This window comes from Vulpes lagopus, chromosome 22, assembly GCF_018345385.1.
Source record: "Vulpes lagopus strain Blue_001 chromosome 22, ASM1834538v1, whole genome shotgun sequence".
Classification (NCBI taxonomy): Eukaryota; Metazoa; Chordata; class Mammalia; order Carnivora; family Canidae; genus Vulpes; species Vulpes lagopus.
The window spans coordinates 1520285-1534764 of record NC_054845.1 but is presented as its reverse complement, the minus strand read 5'-3'; the positions used below and the strand labels follow the sequence as shown (position 1 = coordinate 1534764).

Sequence of the window (14480 nt, the reverse complement as noted above, 5' to 3'; positions counted from 1 at the left end):
AGGATCCTCCTTACCTCCTTTCCTTCCTTTCAAGCTAACAAGTGAGCTTGTATTGTTTTCAGGGCTGCTAGAAAAAGACATGTCTCTGGATCATTATTATTCATTGCAAAAGCAGTAGTCTGAGCTTCATGACCATTTGTATCGGTTCCCCATGTACCCTGAGTTGCTAGGGTGATGCAGTGGGCTCCTCAGAGGTGTCTGCACACTCAGTGGATTGTGTTACAGGAGAAGAATACTGACCTTCAGGAATTCACTATTCTGATATATCGGTAGGGAAAGCAAGCCTGCCCTTCACCTGGGCTCAGTGGGGAGACTTTACCTCATTTAAGGTTGCTTACTACAAATACAAATCTGAAAAATGAGTAAAGAATGGTCTGGGTCTTGCACTCTTGCCATATCCAGCAAGATCGTGCAGGGGACACCCAGGGTCCATGGCAGATTGCCTCTCTCTAAAGTAACTATAACTGCCAGAGGTATTAAGACCTCAGTTGTCTCAGGAAGTGATTGAATAATTTCGTAATCAAACACATGCTCCTTTTCTGTTGGTTGCTTTGTTTTTACCACTGCAGCTAGCTATCTTGAGGTTCCATAAAGAATGGTTAGTCCTTGAACAGATTTATCATAGAAAGTATTATAATTTCCAGGGAAAAATAAAATTAAGTGCATCTGTGGCTCAAGGGTTTTGGTTAAATTAAGGGGGAGTACATTTTTTTAAAGGCAGTAATGATTTGGTAAGGTCATAAATTAAATAAAATGCACCTAGATTTGAAGGGTTTCTTCTCCCTCACTTCCTAGTTCTATGACTTTTCAGAAAAGACATAGCCCTGAGCTTCCTAATATGTACCTTGCAGGCTATTGTCAGTATTAAAAACAAAGCTTGTAAAGCCCCTTGCATATAATAGGTAGTCGGCAAATGGCAGGTTCCATTATTATTATTATGTTCAAATATATAAATGGTAAGTGGAGTTTGTTAACGTCTACCTTGTGTTCTTGCTGTCATTTTGAGTTAAGCAGTTCATTTATCTCTTAATTCCAAGGCTGTGAATTGCCAAGGAGCATTGAATTTTGGTCGTCATAATGATCTACTAGGCGCCAAACTCTCTTTTCCTCCTTTCAAAGTTTCAAAGCCAACATTCATCTTTTACAAAAACCTTTGCCTAAATCAAGCAAAGAGAAAGATCTTATATGAAGAATGTACATATAATTTATCACTTCGTGTTTAGTTTTAATTTTAAAAATGACACATGCTTGATTATTTTAAAAATTCTAGTAATGCCAGATACCTGGGTGGCTGAGCAGTTGAGCGTCTGCCTTTGGCTCAGGTCGTGATCCCGGGGTCCTGGGATCGAGTCCTGCATCAGGCTCCCCATTTTGCTTTAATTCACTACATTTTAAAAATAGGTAGAGGAGCCAAAAGAAATATAGTTAGAAAATATAAGGGAAAAAACAACTTTTCTTATTATAGTAGCAGCAGTGAGTTTAATGATTGGGTGATTTTAGGCATAAAAATGAGACTTTATAGCCTTGACTTTCCAGACAAACTACAAAGTATGTATATATATAAACTCTAAGTATATATAAAATAGTTACCAAAAAAATACATAAATAAGATAAAATAGTTGCTATTCTTTAATTCACTGGGGAGCCTGCTTCTCCCTCTTCCTATGTCTCTACCTGTCTCTGTGTGTCTCTTATGAATGAATAAATAAAATCTTTAAAAAAAATTCTAATAATGCTGAAGAATTGAGGTAAAAGTGAAAATTTCCATCCCCCCCCTTCCCATTTCCCCAAGGATAATCATTAATGACAGTTTGATGTCTTCCTGCCGAGTTTTTTCCTATGCCTAGATAGTGTGGTGTTCTTTTCTTCCAAAGATGGCATGAATTATGCTCAAGTGAAAGCATTATATCCTTATTATTATTCTAATTGCTAGCTTGTGGGTTTTTTTTTATTCAAAGAAGCTTTTATGTATTTATGTGCATGCAAAAGTTAGTCCTAAAGAGATGACAGGAAAGTCCCTACAGCCTATTGTCCTGAAAGCCCCAAATACATAGTCTTCCTTTTTCTGGAGCTTATATTCATGTAAATGCATTTCCTAGAACATAACTCAGTCTTCATTGTCTTTATGACCAGTCTTTTCTTTCATTTCTGTGAAACCAACTGGAAGATTTTCATCTTATATTTGGCCATTTGTGAGCTTTAAACTCTCCTAACACCCCCAAGAGGCAACAAAGAAAACTCCATATGTTAATAGAAAGTAAGTAGAACTAAGGCATTAATCATTTCTATCCGTGGAGACTCTCTACCTCATGCTTTATCAAGAAAATCTATGTGGTGACGAGAGGATTTAAGGCTGACTGAGCAAGAAAGGCAGGTAAATTCTATTCATTTGAAATTTGTTCACTCCTGGCCAGAGAAATAGCATAAGGATAAGTGAGAACTGTGGCTTCCATAAGATGATTTTAAAAATAGGCTTGATTTTTCTGGAGCTGCCTTGAGTTTACAGGAAAACTGAGCGGGAAGCACAAAGAGTTCCCATCATTCCCTCAGCCTCCCTCCCCCCTGCCAGAAGTCCCCCTGCATTAGCATCTTGTGCTCTCCGTGGTGCCTTTGTTCCAATGGAGGAATCAATAATACAGTGTTAAAGTCTGTGATTTACCTTAGGGCTGACTGTACGGCCAGGTATCCGCCACTACAGCCTCTACAGAAGAGGCCCTGTGCCCTAAGAGCCCCCCCGCGTGCCCCCTGTGCATCTCTCCCTCAGTCCCTGCCCCCCAACTCTGGGCAACCACTGATGCTTTCACTGTCTCCGTAGTACAGACACAGCCTTTTTATATTGGCTTCTTTCATTCAGCAATGGTTTCCTCTTTGTGTAGCTCGACAGCTCATTTCATTTTACCACTGAGTCCTATTCCGTCCTAGAGATGTACCATTTTGTTTATCCATTCACTATTGATGGACATCTTGGTTGCTTCCAAGTTTTGATAATTAGGAGTAAAATCGCTAGACACATTTGTATGCTAGTTTTTGTGTGAACATAAGTTTTTAATTCACGTGGGTAAATACCTAGGAGCCTGACTGCTGGATTGCATGGTAGGAGTATGTTTGACTTTGTGAGGAACTGCCAAACTATCTGCCAAAGTGGCTCTACCATTTGAAAGCTCCCATTGCACCACACCCTCAGTGGTGTTTGGTGTAGCATGTGTTTTGGATTTAACCTTTCCAAAAGATAGTGTAGTGGTGTCTCATGGTGGCTTCAATTACCATAAAGGATAATTGTCTTCTAAGTCTCTTAGACGGGTCATTCTACATCTAAATCAACCTTAAGATGACCAGATCAGCTCTTGCTCAAATTACTGGGTTTTTCCCCATCCTAGACTTGCTCTGATGATTCTCATGAGGAAATACTAGGTAGAAACCATTATGAAAAATCATGTGCTCAGAATAAAGGGAAAGAAATAGTAAAAGGCTGATGCTGAGAGAGCATATTGTCAAGTAGAAACTGGCCAGTGTGTTTTGGGCAAGGATAAAAATAATCAAACAGCAGTATTTGGGAGGATAAAAGGGGAGAGAGCTAATTGGCAACCAGAAGTGTGCATATTGCCAATAAAAATGTGAATGAAAACATTTTACTCCGTAATTGGAGACGACTGTGTCACATCCCAGAGACACCATAAAAGAAGAAGTGTCAACATTTCGGTGTAGTATGGTTGTGAGTAGTTAAAAACAATGAGAAGTCACCTGTGGGGAGAAGAGCTGGTGTAGCAGAGGCAGGGGGTGCCCTTCTATATCCCCTTGGGCCTCATCATTTTCGTTCAATGTTCTGAAATGCCAGCATCTACATTTCTTTTGCTTCAGGGCTAATGAAGACTACAGTTGGTGTAAACATACTCCATTTCCCAAAACCCTTGGATTGATAGCTCTGTCACATGTTCTACACTGCCTCCCAGCCCATGTTAGACAATGACTTGATAACACCCCCTCTATTGGATGCCTTCTTTTCTTCGTCTCACTTATCCTCCCTCCCATAACTGTGTTTTTGGGATCAACTCCCAATTACACTTTTTGTACACTTTTTGTTGGTTACATGTTTCTTCAGAATCCCACGTCCCCATTGACTACTATTGACTCCCTCATTCAAGACTCCTCTGAAATTTGTCCTGGGACCCATCACTTTCATCCTGCAGTTGCCAAGTCCCGGCAGCCAGAAAGCAACATCTGATCATTCTTGCACAGTGCAGAGGAAATTAATTAAATATAGTGTTGACTGTTCCTCATGTGTTTGCATTTTAAAGGGGATCCTTGGAGAAATAACTCAGAAGAGTGAATGTCTAGTTGCAAAATCTGATTCTGTGCCACCTGAGTGGAGGAGATTATTTTGAGCAAGACTTCTCATATCCTTTACTTCTGATTCTGGTACTCCTTGGACCATTTGGGAGAAAAAAACAGATGAACTAGTCACTAGTGACAAGTCAAAATTAGAAATCAGATGGAAGGGCAGGAGAAGAATTTGAAGGAAAGCCAAAGAAGTTAGCATAAAGTAGCAAAAAAAGAATAAAACAGCTTATTTATCAATTCTAAGACATCTTTTTTAGCATTTTAATCTCTGAAATGAAAATGCTTCTTCTAATCAATAGCATCTCTTACTTATTGTTGTCAGGTGACAAATGCAATGTCATTGTTGTTGCCTATGATGTGAAATTGGGTCACAGCTATTTGTGTTGTCACTTCGGTTGAATAATGTGCACTGTCGGCGTAGCATATGTTGAGTTTAATTGCTGTTTAAAGTGTCATCAATATAATACTGATTTAAGACTGAAACGAAAAGCTATCATGTATGCAGAATGGGATGGGAACAAATCAACAAGGTATAAATTTGATATTTGTTAAGCAAATTATTTGTCATTGGATGGATGATCCTAAATTCCATATTTTCATGGAAAGTAACAGTAAAGTCCTTTATAGGATGTAAGAAAGGAAGAAAGATGCACACAGGCAGAAGAAATTGTGTTATATTTTATTACTGAGATTCATGCAAAAGGATTGCCTATCATACACAAAGCAGTAGTGGCAAGAGAAATTGCCAGATTCCTCACAATAGGTGAATGAAATCTCCGTGCAATAGAAAACTTGAGTAAATGAATCATGTGTTGCAAGGAACTATGTGTAAGATGTATGATATCTATTTGTCAGAAACTTCCTCCTGATTTGGAACAGAATGCATTTAACTTCCACTATGCCATGAAGGAAAAAGTTAAATATGTGCTTAATCAAATAGGTAATGCCTGGGATGGGAATTTGTTTTCTTTGATGAGACTTAATATTACACTGTCAACACAAAAGGATCTTTCGAGTCTGAGTTTGAGTTATGGCAAGCAGTATGTCCCTGTAATCTTATAACTGCCAATTGCTGAAGTTACTGCCATATTTAATTTAATTTAAACAATGTCTAAGAATAAGAACTTCTTCAAAGATATTATTAGGAGTGGATCCAAAGAGTACGGGTAGTGGTTGAGCTGATAGAGGACTGGTTAGAAGGCTTCTGGAATAGACTCCCAGGAACCTACTATATATTCTGGTCCTCAGTGATTTTATGGACATATTTCTGAACACTTAAATAATAATTTCATCTAAAAGTATAATGATATGGTTGTTAATCATGATGGCATGATAGGCCACTATGATCCCTCAGTGTTTCTGTCAACAAACCATACAAGGACCATTTGCAGACGGATTGTGAATCTGAGTCCTCGTTCTTGTCTGAAAATTTTCTACTAAGAACTTCTGATAAGATCAAGAAAGTGCCAGCATCAAAATTTACAGAATGGAGACAGTAGTTGTGCACACTTTAAAGATTTTTTAAAATTTATTTATGATAGAGAGAAAGAGAGAGAGAGAGGCAGAGACACAGGCAGAGGGATAAGCAGGCTCCATGCCGGGAGCCCGATGCAGGACTCAGTCCCGGGACTCCAGGATCACGCCCTGGGCCGAAGGCAGGCCCCAAACCACTGAGCCACCCAGGGATCCCCAGTTGTGCACACTTTAAAGAAATGCTGCATCACCGACATTCTTGACATCCTAGAGGACATTATTTTATTGAAAAATATGAATGCCAAAGACTCTAAGTTGAAGAGATTCAAAAAATTTTAATTCTAAATATGTGAAGAGGTTTTGGAATGCATTAACCAATTTACTTCATATGTATTTACCCTTTTTATAATACACAGTACTGATATGTGATTTTTTAAAAAAAATTTTTAAAGATTTATTTATTTATTCATGAGACACAGAGAGAGAGAGAGGCAGAGACATAGGCAAAAGGAGAAGCAGGCTCCATGTGGGGAGCCCGAAGTGGGAGTCCATCCCAGGACCCAGGGATCACACCCTGAGCCAAAGGCAGCTGCTCAACCACTGAGCCCCCCAAAGGCCCCTGATATGTGATTTTAAGTATTATATCTCTGTAGAAATAAATCCAGTTCTTTCCATAAGTATGAAATAAAAATTCCAAGTGATAAAAAAGCATTATGTCATAGTTTATATTTTTGTTTCAAAGCTAAGAGCATCATTAAAGTTCAGTTCACAGAAATGGAAGGTTTGACTCACTTGTAATATATAAGTCTGAATGTGTATGACAGCACCACAAGGAGAAAAATCCACAGAATAGATTTTAATGTGCCTCTTTCAATAACTGATAAAATTAACTAGGGAAAAAAATCCACAAGGATGCAGAAATTTGAACAAAGCAATGAACAAACTGGGGTTAATGATCCTGTAGAAGACATTTTGCACTGAACAACTGCTTCTCCACAAGCTTACAAAAGGTCCATCTGCTGGGCCACAAAGCAATTCTCAGCAAATTCTAAGTGGCTGAAGTCACTCAGAACATAATCTCTGATTAGAATTTTTAAATCTATTAAAAAAGGGAATCCCTGGGTGGCGCAGCAGTTTGGCGCCTGCCTTTGGCCCAGGGCTCGATCCTGGAGACCTGGGATCGAATCCCACATCGGGCTCCCAGTGCTTGGAGCCTGCTTCTCCCTCTGCCTATGTCTCTGCCTCTCTCTCTCTCTCTCTCTCTCTGACTATGATAAATAAATTTTAAAAAAATAGTAAATCTATTAAAAAAAAAACAGTTAAGGGGCACCTGGGTTGCTCAGTTGGTTAAGCATCTGACTCTTGGTTTCTGCTCAGGTCATGATCTCTGAGTCTTGAGATGGAGCCCCACATTGGGCTCCATGCTGGGCATGGAGCCTGCTTAAGATTCTCTCTCTCTCTCCCTCTGCTCTTAACCCCCCACTTGCATGCTCTCTCTCCTTCAAATAAAAAAATAAAATAAAATAAAAAGCTTTTTAAAAAAATCAGTTAAAAAACAGATAAGTAGAAAACCCTTATGTTTGGAAATTAACCAATACATTTCTAAATAAGACTTAGGATGAAGGTAAAATTTCTGATGCAAGTTAGATATTAGAAAAGGGAGAAAAATGTTATCAATATTCATACAAGATATGATTTGTGTATATAGAAAATTTCAAGATAGTCTACATATAAATTGTTAGAATTGTTAAGAGATATTAAAAACTCATTATTAGGGACACCTGGATGGCTCAGAGGTTAAGCGCCTGCCTTCAGCCCAGGGCATGATCCTGGAGTCCTGGGATCGAGTCCCATGTCGGGCTCCCTGCATGGAGCCTGCTTCTCCCTCTGCCTGTGTCTCTGCCTCTCTCTGTGTCTCTCATGAATAAATAAATCTTAAAAAAAAAAACTCATTATTAGAGTCAAGAGTTTAGCAAAGTTGATAGTTTCAAAATCAATAAATGGAAGTCAAATATATTTCTACATGCAGCAAAAACAATTGGGAAAGAAAGATACCATTTATTCTGTTATCAAAATACCAATTATATGGAAATAAACCTAATAAAAAATAGGTAAGATCCCTATAGATAATTATAATGCTTAATAGAGAGGCATTAAAGAAGACCCAAATAAATAGATTAGAACATAATTATAAAGAATGCTAAGTCTCCCAAATGTATCTAAAGATACCATGCCAGGGATCCCTGGGTGGCGCAGCGGTTTGGCGCCTGCCTTTGGCCCAGGGCGCGATCCTGGAGACCTGGGATCGAATCCCACATCGGGCTCCCGGTGCATGGAGCCTGCTTCTCCCTCTGCCTATGTCTCTGCCTCTCTCTCTCTCTCTCTCTCTCTGTATGACTATCATAAATAAATAAAAATTTAAAAAAAATTAAAAAAAAAAAAAGATACCATGCCATTCAAATTCTCAACGTGGCTATATGTGTGCAGGTTGACAAGGTAGTTCTCAAAATTTATAGGGACATGCAAAGAAAGCTATTCTCCTTGACTTCAAAACTTATTATAAAGCTCTAATATTTAAAATAAGCTGTTGACAAAACAGAGATAGAATTCTAAGATGGAGTGAAGTTCAGAAGCAAACACATCCACACGTGGACACATGATTTATGAAAGAACTGGCCCCCCCCAAAAAAAAATAAAAAATAAAAAATAAAAATAAAAAAAAAAAAAGAAAGAACTGGCCCAATAGAGCATGGTGAAAAAGCAGAATGTTCAATAAATACTCTTAGAACTGAGTATCTGTATAGAAAAATGTGAAAAAAAAAGAAAAGTGTGAAAAGGACCTCATATTATTAACAAACTCCAAGCGAATTACAACGAAAGACAACATTATAAAGGCTTAACAGAGGAAAAAAGCTCCATGACTGCAGGTTAGGGCAAGATTTCATAAGTCATAAAAAGCATTAACTATAAATGGAATAATTAATAAGTTTGACTTCACTTAAAAACTTCCATACACTGCCTCTTGGGAAAAGATAAATCACCAATGTACTAACCATACATGAGACAGACACACAAAATGTGCAGTTTTTCTCTCTCTGACATTCTCTTCCTCCCACCAACACACACTCAGGGGTGTTGTTTTGGTTTGTTTTGGTTTGCTTTGGTTTGGTTTTGATTTTGGTTGCCTTTTTTTTTTTTTTTTTTTTTTGAGGTCCATATACATGATAACTGAAAGGTGAACATGAGTACATCTTTGATATTTACAAAAATAAAAAGCACCAATTTGGTTTTTAATCTGTAATGATCAATTTTCCTTAAGAAGTTTTTGTCTCAAAAAAAAAAAAAAAAAGAAGTTTTTGTCTCATACATTTAAGTGTAAGGGACTAAGTCAGGAAAATGCAAAAAGGAAGTGAAAAGATAGCTTAGATGAACACAGTGGTGCTCCTGTGCATGAGGAAAAGCTGAATCAAAGGGAAGGTAAACAGTGCAGGTAGGAAAGGCAAATGAAAATGTGCACAATGAGGCTGAGAAGCATTGAAAGAAAATATCTGAATGATCATGGAAAAGCTCCTATAATGGTGAGAAACACAAGGACGAATAATGGTGATTTTCGGGGTCTTAGAGGAACTCCAGCTCTTGGACAGGAAGAGGAGTTTTCAAGTTTATGTGAGCAACAGAGCCTCCAAAGGAGCCCTAGAAGAAGCCATTTATTTTTAACAATGGAGTATTTTAAAATAAAGGCAAAATGAGGAAACGTTTTTCTTGGGAAGTTGATAGGAAGGTATATGGAAAACACCAGTAGATCAGAGAATTAACAACAGGAACAAATTCCAACGAGACAGAATCTGAAATTATCAGCATGCAGAAATGGGAAATTTGGTGTATCTGCTCAATAAATAGGATCATTTGGATTTCTTTACCTCATGAGCTTCTGTCAATTCACGTCTGTTTTTTCTTTTGGAGCTCTCTGACTTAAGAGGGAAAAAAAGAGTTTTGAAGGCTGTAGAATATGGAAGAGTAGGAACTCAGGAACTTGGTATTTACCCTAGTTTTACAAATACAAGTTCTAATGAATGTGCATCATCTAAGAAAATTGTGGCAGCAGTGAAGGTCATAAAAATGTTTACAACCTCGTTGCTTCCATTGAAAGACCCTTTAGTTTGTTCAATCTGTATAATCTTCCTTTTGATTAATTGTTAATTTTCCACTTTATGGATTGTTACTTTATTTTTTCAGTTATCGACCCTTTTGACCATTTCAGAGATAATTAGCATGTCCTTCAGAAAGGAGGGTAGAGGGAAACTAAATAAGTGTATTTGTCTACATTTATTAAGCTCCTGTTAACCCTGGTTTGGAAAAGGTCTATTGATAAAGAAGTTTAACACTACTGACTAAAATGATGGTATTGTTGGAATTAGTCCTATAAACTCAGACAACTCAAATACCTACAGGGTCCTGGCAGGTAGGAAAATTAGTGCCTGGGTTACTCAGTGGTGGGCACGATGGCAGCTGTGGGTGGACATGCTCCTTCTGAAGGGGTTATGATATTTAACTTACGCAGCATATCTAGTGGCTGAATTAAACCCATGGGCTGCCAGTGCAGCATCCTTAGGGGTGATAAAAAATGTATATGCCTTGATGTGATAAAAATATAATTGCTGAAATGTGTGATAGTCTTATTCCAGCAAATTCACGTAGTTAAAAGCTAGTCAACATGAACACCACCAAAGAGGGGCTGAAAGAGTGCTTTAAGCATACCATAAAGTACAAAGCGAACAAATGGACAGCTGGGGCCACCCTGGTTCATAATTTGCAAAGAAGCAACTCTTTTACCTAAAACTTACCCTAAATAAATGGATCTTCTTGGGTGTGTGTTCAGGGCCTTTCCTACAGAGGTGTTCAAGAATTATTTTTAATTACTAAAATGATTTTTGAAGAGAGAGCAATATGCTACATAGGAGTTTCATTCCCAATACAGGTTTCTGTGGCTTTAGAGTGGATTGTGGAAAAAGTCCTAAATAATTTCATATATTTATTGGGAGATTATTTTTGATTTGTAAGTAGTGATGTTCTCCTATGATGTATATAGTTGAGCTTTTATGTTTGTTTTTGCTCACTTTTCTTCAGGGAAAATTTCATGGAAATCCAATGCATGTAGCTGTGGTCATTTCAAATTGTTTAAGGGAAGAGAGGAGAATATTGGCTGCAGCCAACATGCCTGTTCAGGTAATATTTTCTGAACTTGTGGTCTTGTTATGACCCTGAACTCAATTTTTTTGAAACATTCTTTTCTTCCCAGCCAGCTCCTTCTACCTATGTTAATGGTGCCTCCATCCTTCCAAGCACTTGGAGTCAAGGTCTTAGGATCATCTCTGAGTAATTCCTTTTCTCTCCCTTCATCCTGAGATAATTACCAAGTCTTTCTAGAGTTCGTTTCTGGAATCCTATCTATACATTCTTCTGTTTCCATTGGTCACACTCTTGGTCCATGGTCTTAAAATAACATATAAAGTTAACTTCCCCCTAGCTGAATTCCTAACTACAACTTGGACTTTGTTTCCCTCAGCATGTTTATCCTCAGGGAATGACCTTGCTCAAAACCTTCCATGGCTTCTGATTTCCTACCCCACAAGTCCAAAACTACTCCACACCCAAAATGTTATCTTATAGAAATTCCATAAATACTTGCTTGTTGATTGTTTCAATGTATTTTACCCTGCCATATTTTAGATTATAGGTTGTCACACTATCCTAAATGAATTCAGAGCCCCCATTAAAGACAAATAGATGAATCATTGAAGTTTTGGGTAATACTTTTTCAGTTAATCCTTATAAAAAGGAAAGAGTATGTAAGTAATCGATTTTTCAGATGAAGTCCTCCATAATTTAGCAGATCACACCACTATATTTATTTTTAAAGGTCCAAGAAAATATCTTTTTTTTTTTTTAGCTGTTAAAAATCTTTAGGCTTAGTTATGTCAGGTTGTGATTGTTTTTGGAGAAGTATGAAATTTTAACAATTTGTTCTTCATTTTTTTAGGTGAAGGATCGTATCATTTTTTATTTAAATTCTAAAGTACAGTGCTTCTATAATAAAGATAGTTTGATTTAGTGCTTTTTAGGTAAAAATTAAGATGCTGTTACTACTAATATGTGATATTCTCACATATATCCTCTTATCTCCAGTCATTTTAGAGAGAGAGAGAGAGAGAGTGTGTGTGTGTGTGTGTGTGTGTGTGGTGTCTTCAAATGTCAGATAGCAGTCAAATTAGAAGCTACAAATAATCTGCCAGTACCACATGCTACCACAAGAGAAGCAATGGTTTGTGATTTTCAAACCTTCAAACCAATACACAAATATGTGGAAATATATATATATATATGAAATAAGAGAGAGGGATTTTATATTTTTTCCAATCTGAAGAGTGTGGTGTAGTTGAAAGAACATTTGATTGACCGCCAAGCACATTGTTTCTACTTGAGGGTCTTTCACTGATTTGCTCAGTCAAGTCGTCCGCCTTTCTAACCGTGCAGAGCTCCTCACTGAACTCTAAGGTAGAGGGGTTGCCGACTTTCTAACTCTCATCTGGGTATCGATGTAGCTTGATACCTAAGGACACAGTCAGTGTCTCTATATCTAAAAACACTCAATGTTAGATTATTTGAATGACCAAGAAATGGTGCTTGGAAGAGTTGGTTAGAGTTTCTATTTAACCAGACTAACATTTTAAAATATTCTTTGGTAAACTCCCTTTGTTCCAGTTCCAGTTGTAAAAGTAAGTCTCATTCTAGCAGATTCAACATCCCTAATCCTGAATTTAAGTCCAGTCTAATGTAGTTTCACTATGCTCATTTTTAAATTACGTGTATTCATTTTATAGAATTACAAAAGTAACATAGGTCTGGTATAGAAAATTAAGAAAAGAAGGTTAAGCCATAAAATCATCTGTAATTTCACTTACATAATGATAATGTTTTGGTATGTATGTTCTTCCAGTCATATGTACTTGAGTTTACTTATCTAGACATATATCTATATATTTATACATACACATATGTATATATATGGAAGATGGTTCATAAATATATGTTTTTATAATTTGCTCTATTTCTTAACAACTTAATTCCACTTTAAATGTCATTAAATATTTTTCTAAAGTATACTTTTTAATGGCTGTATGGTATTCCATATCATATGAATTCAAACCTCAGTTCAAGGTATACTACATTTATCATAAACTTCTTTTATTAGCATCATTGAAATATTAAGACATTCTTTTTCCAGGGACCTCTGGAGAAATCTTTACAAAGTTCTTCAGTTTCAGAAAGGCAGAGGAATGTGGAGCACAAAGTAGCTGCCATTAAAAATAGCGTGCAGGTGAGTGATCTCATAGGCCCCTAGCAAGGCTCGCCACCACCCCCATACATCTAGCTGTGCACCTTTTTCTTATAGACCCAAAGTTAGTCCATACAGAAATCGTAGGGCAATTTGATAATCAGTATCTGTCACACACTATGTTCATATTATGAACGATTTCTTTGAGGGGAGCTTTTCAGATTCAATTTACTGGAGACTGGGCCTACTCCACCAAACCTGAGGCCTCTAAACCTTTGCATCCGTAAGTCTCTATCTTCATCTGTAAAAGTGAGGGTGACCCCCAGCACAGGATTGTTGTGAGGACTACATGAGGTGATAGAAGAAAAGCCTTTAGCCCAGATCTTGGCACTTAATGTCTATTATGTCTGAACACAGAGAGAACACTGGGTCTGGAGAAGAGCAAATTGAAATCTCAAAACAGAAACAGACAGGACACGTAGAGGAAGCATATAGATATTTTTCTAAGAAATAGGGAGGAAAAACGTAGACTGAATTGCCATAAACTACAGCAGACTAGAATAGAGACTTTAAGTGAGAAGATAGTTGGTACATTAATACAGTTATATGGAACTCAAAGGGAAAACGTATCCATATTCTCAAGCAACAAAAGATATTAGTAATCTCTAATGAGATTTCTCATTTAGTACCAAATGACACATAAGAGGCAAGATGCTGAAAGATTTCCAAATAATCAGGAAAAGCAAATGGAAGAGCAAATTTAGTATGGTTCTTCTAGTGCTAGTCAACCTTCATGGGCATAGCTCTTTAGAAATGTAGTTTCTATACAGTTAGGCCAGGATGTGATGGGAGGCTGGAAGCGCCAAACCGTGCATTTTGAAATACTGATGGGGACGCCTGGGTGGCTCAGTGGTTGAGCATCTGCCTTAGGCTCCAGGCATGACCCCGGGCTCCCAGGACCGAGACCCGTGTCAGGCTCCCCATGGGGAGCCTGCTTCTCCCTCTGCCTGTGTCTCTGCCTCTGTCTTTGTGTCTGTCATGAATAAATAAATAAAATCTTTTTTTAAGAAAAAGAATTACTGATGATGATGTTTCACTGACATGCTTAATTAGAACAGAGTATGTTTTCTTTTGTAAAAAGATGACAGAACAAGACACCAAATATTTAGAAGACCTACAAGATGAATTTGACTACAGGTATAAAACAATCCAGACAATGGGTAAGCTTTTATTTTGTCTATAATTCTACTTAGGGACATAAAGACAACATGACTAGAATTTCCTCTTCACTGACAAAATTGATAAATTGACCTACTTCTCTAAGTGAAGTGCA

The 14480-nt window shown here is 37.5% G+C and overlaps 1 protein-coding gene across 3 annotated transcripts in view; it reads left to right on the top strand.

Moving 5' to 3' along the window:
• STAT4 (signal transducer and activator of transcription 4) overlaps positions 1-14480 on the top strand; it is a 113089-nt gene that overhangs the window by 59954 nt on the left and 38655 nt on the right. For all 3 annotated transcript variants that reach the window (XM_041737044.1, XM_041737045.1, XM_041737043.1), the window contains exons 4-6: positions 10939-11037; positions 13097-13189; positions 14289-14367. In XM_041737044.1, the coding sequence (XP_041592978.1) occupies positions 10939-11037; positions 13097-13189; positions 14289-14367 (271 nt within the window). The remainder of the gene's footprint in view (positions 1-10938; positions 11038-13096; positions 13190-14288; positions 14368-14480) is intronic.